This window comes from Camelina sativa, chromosome 8 (assembly GCF_030686135.1).
Source record: "Camelina sativa cultivar CO46 ecotype springtype chromosome 8, ASM3068613v1".
Lineage (NCBI taxonomy): Eukaryota > Viridiplantae > Streptophyta > Magnoliopsida > Brassicales > Brassicaceae > Camelina > Camelina sativa.
Window position 1 is genome coordinate 11847595 of NC_141887.1, and position 19360 is coordinate 11866954.

General features: G+C 30.4%; 3 protein-coding genes across 3 annotated transcripts; all 3 read right to left on the minus strand.

Moving 5' to 3' along the window:
- Window positions 1–562: 562 nt before the first annotated feature.
- On the minus strand, window positions 563–2943 carry LOC104707093 (guanosine deaminase-like). The gene is made up of 5 exons (XM_010423371.3): window positions 2583–2943; window positions 1831–1887; window positions 1327–1517; window positions 1088–1192; window positions 563–995 (listed from the first exon to the last, which is right to left on the minus strand). Exons 1-5 carry the CDS (start codon window positions 2614–2616, stop codon window positions 807–809), a joined length of 576 nt encoding a protein of 191 aa, XP_010421673.1. The 5' UTR covers window positions 2617–2943; the 3' UTR covers window positions 563–806.
- A 4673-nt stretch (window positions 2944–7616) lies between these two features.
- On the minus strand, window positions 7617–9024 carry LOC104707094 (small ribosomal subunit protein eS24y). Its single transcript, XM_010423372.2, has 5 exons — window positions 8767–9024; window positions 8475–8516; window positions 8209–8379; window positions 7940–8026; window positions 7617–7845 (listed from the first exon to the last, which is right to left on the minus strand). Exons 1-5 carry the CDS (start codon window positions 8836–8838, stop codon window positions 7816–7818), a joined length of 402 nt encoding a protein of 133 aa, XP_010421674.1. The 5' UTR covers window positions 8839–9024; the 3' UTR covers window positions 7617–7815.
- Window positions 9025–15793: 6769 nt separating this feature from the next.
- LOC104707096 (putative serine/threonine-protein kinase WNK9) lies at window positions 15794–18842 on the minus strand. The gene is made up of 7 exons (XM_010423374.3): window positions 18463–18842; window positions 18325–18362; window positions 17700–17927; window positions 17364–17584; window positions 17109–17266; window positions 16540–17020; window positions 15794–16410 (listed from the first exon to the last, which is right to left on the minus strand). Exons 1-7 carry the CDS (start codon window positions 18538–18540, stop codon window positions 16085–16087), a joined length of 1530 nt encoding a protein of 509 aa, XP_010421676.1. The 5' UTR covers window positions 18541–18842; the 3' UTR covers window positions 15794–16084.
- Window positions 18843–19360: the final 518 nt, after the last annotated feature.

Sequence of the window (19360 nt, forward strand, 5' to 3'; positions counted from 1 at the left end):
CATAAAAACCGCTATAAAATGATATTTTTCAATTTTGTTTCTTTTTTTTTAAGTAAAACAATATAAACTTTGTACTTTTCATCCCGTAACACCCCCTTAGCTTCTGACCATTTCTTTCAGTTGTCTACTTAAAACCTTCTATTTATCTGGAAAATTGAATTCAAAAGAAAGAAGCAAAAGCCTTACGAAAGAGAAAAAGATAAAACTAGGTGTCGAAACCAATTGCACCAAACTAACAAGATTTCTTCATTTATGAAGATCCTTTGATAAAGACTTACCGAAATGCATACAGCCATGAGCCAACCAATAATAAACGATTCCCCATTTGAAGTTTGAGTAACTACCACACAATTCCAAATATTCTAAACTTCATAACCCAGTAAAATAGAACCACCTTTACCAATTCCAAATATCCTAGACACCACTACAATTCCAACTGGCTCATTTGTCTAATGTAATAGAGCCATTTTTTTGTTCCACGAAAGTATAGTAGTTAAAAAATTCGACTAGATTCGATTAATTAGTGTAAAACTTGGTTTTTGACAGATTAAAAATGAAGATATTGACAGAGAAGAAAGTATTTACCAGTTCAATTCAAATGGGAGAAAAGTAATACAAAGCATGTCAACAAGAACCGAAATTGAGTTTTTCCTTTTTGTTTTTGTTTTCCTTCTGGTTATAAAATGAACAATTTGAAACAGAGATTTTATTAAGGTAAAGCAAGTGCGTATCTTCTTCCTTTACTTCTTCTAATTGCCATCATGAAGGAGAAGAAGACAGGAGAATGTGATGATGGAGAAGAGCTTTTAGTATAAACGGAACTTCTCCTTAGTGTTCTGGAATACTTGTTCTGCGATAGCGGCGCCATTCCCGTCCGCTTTCTTGATCTCCAGGCTGGATTTCTGGTAAACCCCGGTGCCTCTTAGAGCATCAGCTATGAAGTCATCAAACCCGATGGCTATAGCTGCTTCGGCTTTAGCTCCATAAACCAATCTCTGTTCACAAGTAGAGAGATGAGTACTCATCATGATACTGAAGAGAACTCAAAAGATGGGTTTGTGTGTGTAGACAAGTTTCGACATTTTACCTTGAGTCTCGAGAGATGGATGGCTCCAAAGCACATGGGACACGGCTCACAAGATGCGTAGATCTCGCATTCTGATAGCTCGAGTTTGTTAAGTTTCTTGCATGCCTGCATGTTCACAACAGTTTCCAAATCATTATTCCAAAACCAGTTTTTTTTTTTTTTTGCAGCATGTGCAGTGTCAAGATTCCAGAGCAAAGTGACTGCAACAAATTTGATCAATCATATACTCTTTCTTATACCTCTCTAATGGCTGTGACTTCAGCATGTGCAGTTGGATCTGTGTATTTTAAAACCATATTGTGGCAGCTAGCTACAACCTCGTTCTTATGCACAATCACAGCACCAAATGGGCCACCATCACCACAGTCAACTCCCTTGTAAGCTTCTTCAACAGCTTGCGTTAGGAATTTGTGGTCGCTATCGTGCACAGCTGATGATCAAAGACAAAGTATAAACATAAACAACGACACAACTTGTGCAAGCACATACAGTTTTCAACTAACTAAGAAACGGTGGAAAGTCAGTAACTAAATCGAAAAGCGAAAATTACGAAAAGCCAAAGGTTCCTAATAGAAACAGGATCTTCATCTGAAAGATTAGTTCTATGTGATTGAACTAGTGTGAAGTCTAGAAATGGATAAGCTTAATCTGCAAATGACGATTAAATATGCATCTACCATTATAAGAATCACATTATAAGTCCTCACTAGAAGTAATGCACTACAATAATTAAGGTCCATTACCTTGTTGGTGACCGGAAAATGCAGAAGCCACAGAGATGGTTCCGTCTTTTGCTTCCACTACACAGTTCAAATAAGAGAAGCCATCAGATCCTCCGAACACATAAACATCAAAGATCAAAGAAAAAAAAAAAAGAAAGAAGCAAATCAACACAGCTTCTTCTGCGCACAATTGATCATAAACATAAAAAAGTTGGAGCCATTGCAAAGAAACTGATCATGGTTACTCATACCACAAGTTAGCGGACACAATAGAGATATACCATTACTTGTGAAACAAGAAAACACCACTAACAGAGGAATCTTCCAGCTAAGATAACACAAAACAAGAAGCCATTGTTGGTAAATCTCAAAAGTCAAAATCGAACATAAACCAATTCTACGCTTTAATTAAACGGTGAAACATATCTAAAGTGTGATGATGATGATGATATAATCACATTGTAGAGCTTTGTCACATGTCATCTGTGATTGACAACGAGTACACAGATTTTTCTGAATCTGCATGTGAAATCAAAATGTTCGAAAATCCAAAAGATTCCCCGATCTGGGAAATTGAACATTGAATCAAACTCTGAGAAAGAGTCTGATTCGAGATTAAAAATCCAAAATCGCGAACATGTATACTCAAAAACAACGAATCTGGAGCAAAATCAAAGGGAACAAAAAAAAAAAAAAAAGAAAAAAAAAAAAAAAAAAAGAAGACTCCGATCTCGATCCGAGAGAAAACAAAATCGTAAAATAAGTTTGATTACCCTTAGTTTCTTCCATGACTGAGGGATCTTCCATGACTGAGGGTTCTGGAGAAATCGAAGTAGTGGTTTGTGTGAGGATTGAAGAAGAGGAGAAGTGTTTTTATAAACAAAACGAAAAAAAAAAAGCCAGAGGAGTCCAAAATTGAGATTTGGGGGAGAGGTAGATAGAGACGAACACCAGAAGCTGAGGTGTGTGTGAGAGAGAGAGATAAATTGTGGAAAGGTTGAATTTAGCGGAGGAAGGAAACCAAAGAAAATTTTGGGTTTTTAATATACTGAAAAAAGCTGGGTGATTCGACCTGAAAAAAGAGTTTAAAACATTTTTGAGGAATTTTTTTTTTTTTTTTTACACTAATTTAAATACTTTTTTAACTCATTACTTTTTCTTAATTTAAAAGTTTAGATAGGGGTGTATCCCAAAGTAATCTACTATTTGAGAAATCTATTTTCTTAAAACTGTTAATTATTATAATAATTTAATTATGACAAATATTTACTTTTTATTAATATTTAAAATTTTCGTACCTAGGTGTTAAGATCGATTTTCTAGTCTCGCTTGTTGATCGGTTTTTCCGTTATCATCCACAAACGCTATGTTTATGTTTGAGATTGCAATTGTTGATATTTTAACAATAATCAAAAAAATTGTTTTTGTACAGTTTTATGACACTTTGGAATTATTTATATCAAACTTTTATATATAATAATTTTTTTGTAATAAAAACAATTATACAAAAAATATTTCATACTTTTTAAAAATATATTTCAAATTAGTTATTTATCATTTAGTTAGTATTAGATATTAAAATTTTATATGAGAATAGTTGACAAAATAAAACTTATATGATAATATCGTTTATTGGTTTCATATCTATATTTTATGCTATATATTTTGGTAGGTTTTATGATAAACTACTTCTATAACCGCTGTCAACTAGTAGAAATGTTGTGCAAATGTTCATGTTTTCATTCATTATACCACTTGTATAAGGAGATGACTGGTGTAAATGGTAGATGCTTTATCTTAAAAAAAACTTTAAAAACTAATTTTTACCAATAGTACTATTTTAATTATTTAGTAGTCGTAAATTTCTTCTAAATTTTCTCACGGTCATATATATATATATATATATATATATATATATATATATATATATATATATAACTTTTGTTATTTTTATTTTACTAAAAGTTAACAATTTTAGCTTTTAATTATGTTTTATTTTTTAGTCTAGCTTACATGTACAATGGTTTTAGACTTTTTAGGCATTCACACTCTTCTAGTTCTAGTAATTCTTCACTATATTTTTTCTTGTTTTGTTCAGCAGTACTTCACTAGTTAACTTAAAACATTATATTCTCTCTAATGAAGGTTTTGAATGGATTAAACCATATTGAAAGAATTGAATAAACAAAAATGGGGATCACTACGACACATAATGCATTATTATTGGTTGTTAAAGTTTTTTATAGTTTTGATTTCATTATAACTATTTGACATCATTTATTTTATAGTAATCAAATTTTTATTCTGTTTTGTTTTACATCAAAATTTATTATTTTTTATATTCTATAAATAGAGACTTGTTTTATTTTATTTGAACATATAAAAAATAATAAAATAAATAGAATAAAGTGTGAAATTTTATTAAACAAAACAATTGTAGATGACAAAAATTAAATAGATGTTAAATTATTTAGGTGGAGGAAAAAGATGATGATGTGAAGTCTTAAAAAGTATAAAGGAGAGTGTTGAAAAAAGAAACCAATATACATAGTCTAACTAAAACAAAACTGTTATTCATTTTAGGAACCAAACATATATAAAAGAAATGCTTGAAATGGCACAATAATAGAATCGGATAAGTCAAATGACTCAAATCGATAACACAAATGGGATCAGGAGCACACGTTATCATTTGGTAGATAAGAAGACTCATCATCTTGCATTTTACGGTGGATTAGAATAAATATAATCTACCTTCCTTTAAAATATAAGATATTTTAGTTAAAATTAAATAAATTAAGAAAAAATTACTTTTTAAAAGTTTAACCAATCAAAAACAAAATTGCATAATATAAAATATGAAATTAATTTAAAAGATAAATAAAACTTAAAAACATTCTATATTATAAAATAAAAATATTTTTCTAATACATCATATATTATAGAAAGAAATATATATCATGAAACGGAAGGAGTAATAGATAAGACTCATTTTTCATTTTTTTTACTCATTGATTGGCCAGAAGAGTTCTTGAGCTATGGAAAATATATCTAGTTCTAAAAGAACTTTGGTAATATTGATAAGGGTGGTACAAAGATTCTAAAATCACAAGTCACAACCATGAAAATGCCAAATTGGTAGACTAAGAAAAAGACAAATCTTTTAATAGACAACATACATGTATGTGTATGCGATATAAAGAATTCTGTAAAGTTGTCTATACGAAACAATTATTGAACGAGAGAGACGCACGTTACCGGTGTGAGTTGGTTAAATGAATAACGAACAAACAAATGGAATCGAGATTAATGGCCCATTTTTGTTTACCATTTTACATGTAAACGCATCAAATCGTCTTTCTTTAACATTTTTAAAGTAAGTCATATAATATTTATTAGAGAGTCAGTTTTGAGACCTCTTAATCTCGTTTCGTGGAAATTTTCAAGAAGTTTCGGCATGGTTCGTTTTTGTGCATTTAAGTTCACGTGTACGGCTACCACTCACCCGAATCTTCCCTCTTGCATCGATCCTTTCCTTTCTCTCAAAAGATAGTAACACATATTGGACTTAAAAAGAAAACAAGAATATAATCAAGGCAATTCTTGTCTAAATGATGGTCTTTTCAAATGTTGTAGTGGTTCTACAAAAATTATTGTGGTTCTATCTATCTAGTGTAGACGTTTTGAAGACTAAAATGGAATAGTCAACCCAACTTTTTTTTAAAAAAAATATATAAAAAATAACTTAATATTGTAATTGTGTAAAGATAGTAAAATATATTGGATCTAAAAAGAAAGTACGAATATGATCAAGTGCAATTGTTTTCCAAATAGTCTTTTCAAATGCGGTAGATGATCTACAGTTCTCTATCTATTGTAGACGTTTTGAATACTAAAATCTATTTTAATTTCTATAATATGGACAATTACGACACACTACAAATTTAGTTGGCACAGTTAGAATATTTTTTTAAGAAAGTTGACTATTTTACATTTAGGCAATGTTTTCACGACCGGACCGGAAGGCGAACCGGACTACCTTCTAGGTCACCGGGTCATCGGTTCAATCGTGTTCGACCGCAGGTCAATTGATTATGATTTGTTTACTATATTAGTATATTTATAAAAATTATATAGTTTTATAAAATACTAAAATAAAAATAATCATACCATAGTTAACAAATTATGAATCTAAAAACAAAAATAAACTAATAAAGTGAATGAATCATTTGATTGAATCACATAGGACCAAGCTATATCACTTTTTCCTCATACTAAACGGTTTGCAGTTGCTATTTCTTCGTAGTTTTCTTCAGTTTCCATTACTTATAAAATACACAACTACACAAAAAGAAAAAAAACAGAGTTCAAACATAATACTATAACAGATTCTTAAAATATGCACAATACATGAGGATCAGTTATTTATAATTCAAGTATACGATATAATGGATTTCTATATATGCAAACACGATGATGAATTGATGATTAACTATGATAGTTTAAAAAACAGAGCCACAATTAAAAAACAGAGCCACGATAAAAAAAAACAGCCACGATCATGAAAAAAGTATTATGTTAATGTCCAAAATCAAGTAATGATGGAGATCAGAGACATAAAAAAAATTAAAATAAAAGAGAAATTGATAATCAACTGTTCGCTAAGCACTACGAGAGATGAGGACTGCGAGAGAAGATGAAGCGAAGCGACGAGAGGTTCTCAAAAATTAAACCCTATATTTGGTCTTAAATATTTTTTTTGAACTGTAACCCGGCCGGTCCGGTCCAAATTACCGGGTCGTGGGTTTATAGCAGTTTTTCTGGGTTTTACCGGTTGTAAGATTTCCGATTATTAGTAGTGAACCTAAACCAGAGAACTGTCCGGGTCGCGAGTCAACAGGTCGGACCGGCCGGTCCGATCCGGTCGTGAAAACATTGCATTTAGGGTATATTTTAAGGATATGTTTTAATGTTTAGAATTTATTATTTAGTTTTAAATATTTAATTTGAAACAGGATTCTATTTGATTATGTGCTAAATTTGGAAACAAAATTTATTTTTGTGCTATTTGTTTTTGTGCTATTTGTGAAATATTGAAACTTTTAGTTACATATCTAACAAATAACCCAAGGAAAAATTATATATTGTTGTAATTTAATATAGCTTTTGCACAACAATAATTATCAAAGTCATAGTTTAAATCTCAATTATGAAAGAGTTGTATCATTTTCTGTCATATCAGAGGTTCAAAGTCCTTATCTATTTAGCACATGACAAAATTTCAGTTTAAGAGTTAAGATAATTGAAATAAGAATCCAATGAAAGAAATCGATTAACATTCTAACATATTTTATTCCACTCTTTCGGCAAAAGACTTCATAAAGAATTAAAGATAGTATAATTTAAAATCCAAAAGAACCTCACATCCAATAGTGAGGGAGTAATAAGGACTCTAAACATGAATTGTGTTCTTACTTTCATAATTTCATTCAACCTACTTTACTTCATAACCTCTTGAAGCAGAAGCACTCGTGCTCTTTAAGCTTTCTCTGGTGCATATCCTAAAATCCTTGTATAACTTGTTGCATCACCATCTATTTAGATCTTTCTCTATATGGTATTCTAACGTTAAGTGTGATTCCAAATGTAAGTTATAATATAAATTGATTCCATATGAGAAGCTCGGTTGTTCAACAATACAATGAAACTAAATCTAGGAAAAACAGTCAAATGAACATAATTCAGCTTGCAAGGCTCATGTTATGAGCTGGTCTGCTTTTCTAAGAGAGGAACCAAAGAAGATGGGAAGTTTTAAAATAAATGTATTCAAACAAAATCTTAACCGCACATGTTATCTAACGCTTAAAACATGATCCAGCGAGTGTGACAATAAGAAGCGCAAAATCGAGATGTAATTAGAAGCCGTCTAAAAGAGCAAACATGGCCATAAAAAAAGGAATAATGCAGAACAAAACCAATATTCTGCTGCTGTCCTCTTCAACATCCTCACTTCTTCTTGGGGTCACCAGCCTTGGTCTACACATACATTGAAACAATAAAAAGATTGTAAACAGGACATGAAACAAACAATTGCAGATACAAATATCTCTGGTCAGTGTAGGTCTCTCACCTTCTTAACACCACGGATTTTCTTCGCCCTGTTCTTCCTCTCCTTCATCTGTTTCCTTGACCTCTCAATCTTGGTGTCAAGTCCGTTCTGTCAATCACACATGAATCATATTAAATATGGGTTTGCAAGTAATCCTTAGTACCCTCTATCTATATACGAACTCCATAGTTTCTAGCAAAGCAGGCAAAAACAAAGCATCAAGAGAGAATGCTACACTAAAAAACACTAGACCAATGGTCTATTGATCAAAGAAGTAAAGAGCATATTACCCTGATCAGTCTGTACTTGGGCTCAAATTTCTTGGCGTTGTCAACAGAATCATAGATCAAACCGTATCCAGAAGATTTACCACCTCCAAAGTGAGTTCTGAATTTGAAACAGAAGATAGCATTCGGGTCCTTAACCTCGTACATCCTTGCCAACTTCTCCTTCAACTCAGCCTTCATAAAGTAAACATAACGTTTAGAACCTTGTCATACTCTAACAACTACGCACAAATGTAATAGACACTAGGCAGTGGAAGTAAAGAACATACCTTTGAAACATTGGCTCTTCCAGGATGAAGAACATCAATGACCTACAAAGAGTTGGTACACAAATCTGTTTATTAATACTCCCAAAAAAAAGAACTAAATCAATCATACAACAAAAATCTGAACTCGTCGTGATCAAATGTAACATCGAAATGGATCATACAATAGAAATGAATCCTATGAATCTGTACCAATCTACGAGCATCTCTATCTTAATTATAACGGCGAAGAGGCTACAGCACTGTGAGCATGAAATGAAACATAGAGAACAGAGAGATTGGAAAAGGAACTCACGAATTGCTTCCTGGCGAGAAGCCTGTTGGTCATGAAGTTTCTGGTTCTGATAGTGACAGCTTTCTCCGCCATAGCTGCTGCGATTTTAACTCCGAGATCAGTCTCTGAGCTCCGGTTTGCGAAAAAAATCAACGAGTTTATCTCCTTCGCAGCGGCTTTAGAAGAAAACAGCAGCCAAAACCCTAGATCGTTTATATATAGCTCCTCGCTTTTAGATTATTAGGGTTTGTTTGTTTTTTTTCTTTTCTTTTAGTCGTTGATGGGCCAAATTTAATTGGGCCTTATAAAATCCATGTCGAATTAAATTAGGAGTATTCTTAAATTTAATTTAATTGAACAGATTTTGGGTATTCTTAAAACTTTGTTATTTAATCAATGATTTTTAAAAACAATCTGAAATTCTATATTATTGAACGTGTAATTTATAAATATCATTTACCATCTCTTGTTATTCAATCAATCTTATTATATAAAGTTGAATTTTCAAAGTTAGCCATTAACAGGATTATGACATGTGTCAAATATACTGATGAGATGTTGATATGTGTCAAAAATTATTATTTTTCAAAACAGCTAATTAAGATAATACCATTAAATCTATAAAATTTACATGTCTATATCTAAAAAGAAATTTCCTAAATCAAAAATTAAAATTAACAAAACTAATATATTTTTCATTGTACGCTAATTATATTACACGTTTTCTCAATTAGGTTTTGACATGTATAAACAAAAAAATAATTTATTAAACATGTATATTATTATTAATCAATAAATAGGGAATAACAAATCTAAAACGAATAACATAAGTTATGTCAAAAGAATTATTATTTTTAAAACGTACTATGACAGCTAATTAAATCTACATAAATTTACATGTTTATATCGAAATCTTTGATCTTTCATTTTTTTTCTAATATAATTTTGCTTATCTACTATGGGTCTTTGATTCGTGCAGGTTCTTTAATGGAAGCTATCATATGCAATGAAATGGAATCAAAGTATGTAAAACCCGATAAATTAATCAAGGATGGAGACACTGCTGAAGATTCCAAAAGTGATTCTACAGTTAGTAGCGTTATAAGTTTCGAAGATTAGTCGATGGTTAGTGTTTATAGTCAAAATCTAGAGTTTTCTCTTCTGGATAATGTTAATGATTCCGGTACTGAAACAAAAGCTACGTGATCGAGTAATTGAGAAACGATTTTCAAATTTGGAAAGTTAGAACGGTAAACCGTTTTGAAATTGGTTTCAAACCGGATTTATGTGGTTTTTTTATCTAATTTGGTTCGTAAACCGTTTAAACCCAGGTATATAGAGAAATATATGAGAACTTTTGATTCAGATAGAAATAAGTTGAGAACTTACTATTCAAGAATATTTGAGACGAGGTCATAGTTCTAAGTAGTTTTGGTACAATGCGATACTTATGAGGAGTAAACATGCCATCGATCCTTTAACGTGATTATGACATATGTCATGTTTTGGATTGTTTATAAAGTTTCTATTTTGTATATCTGAATTATCTAAGACTTATATATACCATCATGATTATAATTTTCAAATTTTTATTTTTCTTATGTTATATAAACTTTCTTTCAATTTTTCAATAAAAAACTTTTATTGGGTTGGTCATAAAATCATTGTATTCGAGTAGATAATTTTCACCAGTTGTTCATCCAAAATATCTTTGGAGTAAAAAAATTCATGGTTAAAAAAATTATGTCACAAAACAATTTTAGTAATTGTAAGAACTATAATTATGCCAAAATGAAAGTAAAGCAACATAAAATATTTTTAATTTGTTTAAAAGACATTTTATAGGTGGTGATAAAGAGCATACTTTTACATAAAATAATTTTGGGTAAAGTGCATATTTTTAATGGTAAATCATACAATAAAATTGTACGTTGTTATTAATTATATGTTGTTTTGATGAATGTTTTGCATGTATAATATTTTGTAATAAGTTGTGAAATGTTCTTGAAATTTGACAATAATAATATTTGTAATGATAAGTATTCGGAAAAAGTTTTGGTGGGGTATAACTTAGCTTTAGATTATTGTAATAATTGTTATAATATATTTAAAATATAAAAATATAAAAAGTGGATGAACGTAAATACAAATATGATTTTTTCTCTAACTAAAATTATTTATATATTTACTTGAGGAAATATATTGTTTAGGGTTTAGGATTTATTTTCTTCAACAATTTTAAAACTCGCACATCGTGCGGGCCTTAATCTAGTAATTTATAAATCTCACTCCAAATTTACTGTTATTCAAAATATCACAATTTTTTTAAAAAAAACTACTAAATGTGATTCTAGGAGACTTTTCTAACATTTTCAGTTCAAAAATATGACTTACAAAATCACACCTTAAAAGGTAAAACTTTGAAAGACTTTTTAAAAAAAAAGAGAGTTGGACACCTATTGCAATTTTTTTTTACAAAGTACCTCCATCTCTCTCTTTTTCTCTCTTCTCTCTCCTCTCAAATAGATACCTCAAGCAAAAATCCTAAAAAGTTTCGTTGATGTATAAATCCCATTCATAAAACGTTTTATTAGTTATCGATTCCTCGGGAAACACAAATCCTGTGTGGCGCTAAGGTTAGTCTCGTCGGAGCCGAAGCTTTTATTGGATCCATCTCCAGCGTCGCTCTCCATAACCTTCTCTCCAGGCAAAAATAACCCCTTTTTTACCATCTCAAGCTGATCAATTTCGTGTTACAGAACATCTAACTAAAAGCTGGATTCAATTTTATTATTTTTTAGGTGCTTAGGTACTTTTGATTTTGAGAACTTTGTTTCTTTTGATATCATATAAAACCCAAAAGAAAACTGCATATTTGATTCACTAAGTTTTTATGAAATTGGTGTTAACTGCAGGAAATGGTATTGAATCTAAAACAAGACCAACTATTGTAGCAAATAGTGAGAATCTTTTGGAAGATGTAATTGTTTATGAACATTTAACCAAGTACCTTTTTAATCTTGGTGTCTTTGTTAATGTGACATAATTTTTTTTGGATGTTTTTTTAGTAAGCTGGAAAAATGTTATAATTGATTCTAAAGAGACAAAAGTTATGATCTTTATGAAAGTATTGGTTTGTTCAAGTTGTTAGGATACTGTCAGTAGTAGGGCAAGCAAAAAGACTCAAAACAAATCTTCTTTTACCTTTGTTAAGAAGATGATGCTTGGATCAGATATATAAGTTGATCATATATATCATTGGATCATTTTTGATATATATTAAAATGAGCAAAACCAATTCACGGTAAGTGTTAAAAGATCAAATTGTATCAGCTTTAAGATTGTTGCTTCTGTTATTATTGAGACACTTACGTTTGATTAACCTGTGTTCGTTCATTTATTCTTGGTTTGGTGTGGGGGAGGAGACTTGTTTAAAGATGTGAGTAATGAGAAATAAACTGACGTTGATGAAAGAATTGATGAGAATAATGAAGAAGAAAAGCTTCATGGTACTCAAGAACAACAAAGAGACATTGCTAATAACTGGAGAGCAACTATAGCAAAAACCATGTGGACAGATGCAATGAATATGAGATCATAACACATTATCATATAGATCACGACATTCCAAGTTGCTCTCTTCTTTTTATTTTTATTTTTATTTTTAATATCAAAATTACCTAAATTTCAATAATCAAATCTCACCAAATCCCAAAACTCAAATCTCATCAAATCCTAAAATTTCAAATTCAGTAACCAAATCTCCTAAAATTATACTCAAATCTCTCAAAATTTTAAAATATTAAAATTGTAGCAAATCTCCCAAAATATCAAATTCGATACACCCCTTTAATTTGTTTCGGGTTTGATATACAATATTATGACAAAACAACAATTGAAAAAGTTAAAGGAGTTGAAAAGATTTTTCAACAAGTTTTTACCATTTAAATAAAGAGGTTGAAGAAGTTAAAAAAAAATTATTCAACCAATTTAATTTAAAAATTTGAAAAAAAACTAATTATACAGCAAAAATATTTAATTGATTCATCCACATTTTTGGAGATAAATAAATTGAACAATATTCAATCCAATTTTGTTCAACTTAATATTTTCAACTTCTTCAGTTTAAAGCAAACATTTGTAGTAAGCTAACAACAACCCGAAGTGATGGATACATCAATTCAACTAAAAATATTATTAGTATAATTATTTATCTATCTATCAAAAGTATTATAAATAGTTGCACAAAGTTATACATATTCATGATTATATAAAATTGAATAAAATGATTGAATATCATTCAACTTATTCATCTTTAGAAATATAGTTGAATATGTTGAACATTTTTCTCTCTTAATTTGGTCATTTTTCAACTTTTAAAGTTAAATAGGTTGATAATTTTTTCAACTTTTTCAACTCAAATGATGAAAATTGGTTGAATATTTTTTTCAATCTCTTTAACTTGTTCAATTGTGTAACTATTTGCACCCTAAGATCCTTTTGTGTCAAACAAAATATATAATTAATATTTTTTGTTTTATTCAAATTTGCGTTTATTTGGTGTAAGAATACATTTCACCCTTAAAATATTTGATTTTTTTTAGTGTGGTGGAGAAAATATTGATAAGATATTACTATTTGTGGTCATGTCTTTTGTGTTTTTGAAAATCAAATTCATATATTTTATATTTTATGTAGTAATCACAAAAAAATTTGCATGTTTCTTATAGAACCATAACAACATATATTATATTATTTGATTATTTAATTATTTAATTTTATTATATGTTAGTACCAGTCCCATCGCTGACTTAGTGCATAAAGTGCATTTGCACCATGTCCAACCCAAATTCAATTTTTTTCTTTTATTTTTACCCTAATTTTTATAAAATTTGAATTGATTAGTTACACTTTAATCTAAATTTAAACATATTGTTGCCTTTTTTTTTTTTTTTTTTTGCAATCCTATGGTTGATTTACGAGTCCTCCTCAAAATCTGGTAAGTAATTTAAATATTTAGTGTGTAAATTTTTTATTTTTTCTTAAAAAAATTGAATATTCAATGACTATGGCACGAGGTGTAGTCGATGTTTAAGCCGGCCCTGGTTAGTACCAATCAGATTTAAAACTCATTTCTTTGGAGATAATCTAATTTAATGATATAATATTTTTGATTTATGCTATTTAAATTTGCCTAATCAAATGACACTCATTGTGCATCTAAACGAGATGATTCCTGGCATATAATGCTTTCATGGCTTTGGATGGAATTGTGACAGTTGACTCAAGAAACTAAAGGAGATGAAAATGAGAAATTGATCTTCTATCATCAAGCAAACAAGGATGTGTCCATTATCTACAACCATGTGCTTATTGTTTTGAAATCTGTATCACGTCGAAGAGACATTTATGATGATCTTTATATTGAAATAAGTGGTGCATTGTAACCCCCAATTTAATAGTCTTTAATGGATGTTACGAAATCATTTAACAGTGTTAGATTTTAACCTTACTTGTTTAAATAAAAACATATACTGCATGTTTAGATAACTTTACATAAAATATAATTTCACAATTTTATGACTTTACATAAAATATAATTTCACAATTTGTTCACAAATATTTTACATGTATACCACCGATTAAACATTCATCTTAGTTACATCCTCGTACAATTCTACTATCTGTTTTACCACAAAATTTTGTTTTTACATCAAGACATACATTATTATTAAAGTATGCTCTTTATGACCACCTATAAAATGATTCTAGGAAAACTTTAAGTCAATTATATGTCTCTTTACTTTCAGTTGGTATAGTTTTTTAAACCACCAAAATTGTTAACTTAAAGAAATATTTGGAATCAACAATATATTATATAGTAATAATTGACATATTTATATGAAAAGCTAAAATAAAAATATACGCGATTACAATGAGTCTGTCACCAATCTTTAAAAGTTGAGAAATTCAAAAAAAATTTGACATAATTAAAAAATAGATAAAATATAAGCACACTCATATATGACTTTTTGATAATTCAAAGATATAAACGAAAACTTAAAGAACCAATTTGAAAATACTACAACATACTTAAATTTAAAATATTAGTGAAAAGGAATCAAATATTAATCTAACATAATTCTAACTCAAACATGAAATTGAAATAAACAATATAAAAAAATTAGTTAATTATGACACATGTTTAAACGAGTAGTACATAATGAAAAGTTTTAATAAGAAATATGTGATGATTTAAATTAGATTCTTCCCATTTTGGGTTTTAGGGTTTTCTCAATTTGTAGCTTTCATTATATAATAAGAATTGGTTGCTCTCATTTTGTAATTAAAAAAATAATCTTAATAACTTTATTATTTGGATTCTCAAAGCAGTTCTCATCATCCATATAATTTAAATAACATTATGGATGATGATAGTTGTTTTGGGAATGATCTCTTCAATGATATGATGATGTGTTTGGTTTAAAGAGTGACTTCTGTCTCGACACCAGCAATAAGATGATCAAACTTCTAAAAGTTTCAATGACGGTAAATTGGAATGAATGACTTGACTCGAGTCAGATTATTGTTTGAGTGGCACTTGCAAGCGGATTAGGAAAATGTACTGGCTAGATCCAAAACTTATTAGACCGTCGTCAGCACAGCAACGCACTAAACATTTCCTTTAAAAAAAAATTTATTATTTTAATTATATATATATATATATTTATTAGTAATAACAACTAAGAAGTTGACACCTGTTTATATCTCTGAGAAGCCTTGCTACTGAAAAAACGATTCTCTTCTTTCTCTCCTCACTTATTATTATATTAATTTATATGTGATTAGTACTCATAACTGGAGATGCCTTTAGTCATTCAAAAAAAAAACCTTAAGATATTCTAACAATTTAACAATCTATTTAATACAATATTGTATAGAGTCAGATTTTGTCTCAATTTATTATAGCTCTTTTGCCTCTTTAATTTTTTAGCTTTTCTTGTGATGAGTTTGAACCGAGTTGATCAAGGATTAAAATACTACTGTAAATAGTAATACTGGTTCTTTAAGAATTATTGTAAATTTGTTTTCAGTGTTGACTTAACTGTAAATTCTTTTTATACAATATGAAGAGAAATGTATTAAATGCGCCAATATAAATTAAAGGAAGTGAAATAGTTCTTTTAATACATCTTGGGACTAAACCTTCCTCTCTCTCGTTCAACATCTCCGGCTAGATTTTTCATCTGCTAATCTGTGAGCCTTCCACAGTTTCATCGGATAGCTCATCACAGACTATATGGATCTTCCACAGTTAGTGTATCACGTTACTTGCCTCTCAAGAAAAATCCTCTTCTTCGTCTGAGTGGTTTACTTTTATCTCAAACGTGATTTCCTCAAACCGTCCATGCTTCTCTTGGCACCCTTTTCTGCCACACGGCTTCTCGTTGAAATCCATGATTGAACCCACGGAGGAACGGTTCGATTCGCAGCTGCAGAAGATGCTCCAGTTGGGAACAAGAGAAGCAATCTCTCCATCGATCATATTTGCTATCTTTATGACATCACGGTCGTCCATCTCCAACTCTTCAACCATCTCTCTTGCAACGCTTATTGCTGTGTCGGCCTCAATGTCAAACGGGAAGTATATATTTCTGATACGCCCTGCAACAATGACCATAATGTAAGGAAATTAGTGGGACATTTGCAATCTTGTTTAGTCTACAACTGAAAATATTATGTCTTTCGGACATAGGAACTGTAAAGATTAGAATGTTATAGAGTGTTACAAACCTTCCTTGTCGACGGTTCTGAGTCGCAGGAATAGTCCATCACCATTGTCTCTTTTCTTCCCTTTAATGCTTATGTCAACATTACCAAAGCTTTTATCATCTTCCTCATCTTCTTCAGTATCATCAATATGAAACTCTATTAATGCGTGTGACTCCACAGAATCCTCTCCATTGTAATCCCATTGGTTTTCATTATCGTGGCTGTAGGAACCGTTTGAGTAGTGAGGATGATCAAAAGAGTTGATATTGGCTCCCTCATTGAAGTAATGGTCAGCCATATGATAAGAATGTCTAACTTCATCTATCTGACCCCTTTCGCTCTCTACGGATCTCATATCCAATTCACTTTCATCGATACAGAGAAATTGGTCGTCGAGTAGTTCACGAGCAGAGAGCCTAAGGGACACTGTGGCCAAACACTTCTCTATAAAGCCTTTAACCTCTGGATCCTTCACCTTGTCTAATCCGGCTGGTTTCTTGCCCTGAGAAAGATAATTTAACAAACTTATAATGACTCAATATAAGAGCTTATAATCCCGGTAACATCGTATAGGATATAGATATACTAACCGATATAACTCTTTTGTAAATCTGAGCAGGGTGAGAACACTCGCTATACGGGTAGTCAAATGTTACCATTTCCAGAACACACATCCCGAACGAGTAAATGTCGACTAATTGGTTGTATTCTTCTTTATAAACTTCAGGAGCCATGAACTCTGGTGTCCCTAAAGAAAAGAATATCGCAAAATACTTTCAGCAATCATAATCCAATATATATATGGACTTAATTAGCAAAACAAAAGCACTGAACAAATTGCATACCAACACAATGAGCAGCGTGAGAGTGTTGTAAACAAGCAGCAAGACCAAGATCGCCAATCTTGACTTCTCCTTGGTTCCCATTAATGAAAATGTTGTCACACTTGAGATCTCTATGAATCACAGGAGGGTCATGTGTATGAAGATAGTTTAATCCTCTTAAGATTTGTCTACACCAATTCTTCACCGCTCTTATGTTCACTCTCTTGTGTTTTAGCCTATATCTACATTAGCATATTTAATGTTAACAGAGCATATTTAATGTTAACATGACATGCATATGATTTTATAATCATGTGAATATAACTTAGGATACAAGATAGACAAAGAGAAGCTTACTGTCTCAAGGTGCCAGAAGTGAACATTTCAGTGACAAAGTTGATGTTCCTATTATCGGTATCGACCCAAGAAGCGTAGAACTTCATAATGCTTTTGTGTTTTAATGTTTTGAGGAGATGGATTTCACAGTAAAGCCTCTCCAGTTCTTGAGGACTCTGCAAGAAATCGTAGAGCTTTACTTGGTTCCATGCTACTTCTATACCTTCATACTCATCAAATCCTCTGTAACTGCAAACCCAAATCAAGGAACCAAAAACAATAGTTTTGTCTAATTCAGAATCACTAAACTCAATCTTCGATTAATCATCGTGATTACCAATTGTATAAATTATCTACCAAGTGGGGAAAAAAGAAAAGGTTCCTTTGAACTGATAAAACTTTTTATAACTCAATCATGAATCGACCACTATTAAAAGTAAAAAAAAAAAAAACCAAATATGCAAAGAAGAATCTCTGAATTTTCATAGATTAGGAAATGAAAAATAACCAAGCTTTATTGAGAAAAAAGAAAATGAAAACAAAAATAACAACATGGTAAGCATAAAACACCAAAGTTCCAGAGAAGTTGATCACAGAAAGAAAAGGAAGAAAGTAAGAAACCTCAAGGGAGAAATTGGATTCTTACACTGTCTTTGAAGAACCTTTGCCCAGAACTTCATTGTACTGCAACAACAAGAACACACACACACAACACAAATTCAAGAAAGCAAAAAGATATTAAAAACAAAAAAAAAACAATAGTTGTTAGAAAGAAGAAATTTACTCTTCCATATCTTCCAGTCGGATCAACTTCAACATACTGAGAGTAATCTGATTCAAGATGACTGAGATTGTTCATCATACACCCCAAGAAAGATCAAAAAGAGCAAAGACAAAAGATGGAAAATATAAAGAAAAACCGAGAAATCCCAAAAATATGAAAAGAGTAAGATATGGTAATATATTTAAATAATTAAAGGTATCTCCTTTTTAATTTTCTATGTTTTTGGTTACTTTTAAGCCTTTTTCATCATAATCATCTTTATACTTCTGACATAATCAGTTTTAAAGAAATCACATTAAACTCAGTGTAAATGAGGATCGATCGGAGTCAAAGAAACTAAACTTGATACTTTTTTCTTTTTCGTTTTTTCTCTGTTCTTTATTTTTTTTCTTTTTGTGTTTGGTACTTATATAATTTTGTTTAGTTGTTCATACTATCTCATGAAGGCCGGTGCAAGACGAAATGAACATGGTTCACAACGAGTAAACAATTAACAAATGTTTGAATTTATTTTTATCTACTATTTGATTAAAATATACTTTTGCAGATATTTTTTGCTAGAAGAAAGAAGAAAAATGTCTCTCCTTAATTAATTATAATAAATTGAAAACTACAAACAACATAATGTGGGAACTTTGTCCCATTGGCATGCTATCATAACCAAACGAATTATATATAATATATGGTGTTTTTATAGTTTTGAGTTTTTGTTTTCTTTCTTATTTTATACTTTTTATTGAGTTAAAGTGTGTTTTAGAGTCTTTTAATTCTTTATCGAGTCTTTATAGGTTTCAGAACATTTTGGAGGAAAATAGAAGAAAAATGAGTAATTCTGGATGCAAACAAGCATATGAGATTGATGTTAGTTCAGGTGAAAACCCGCCTACCAGAAGAATCC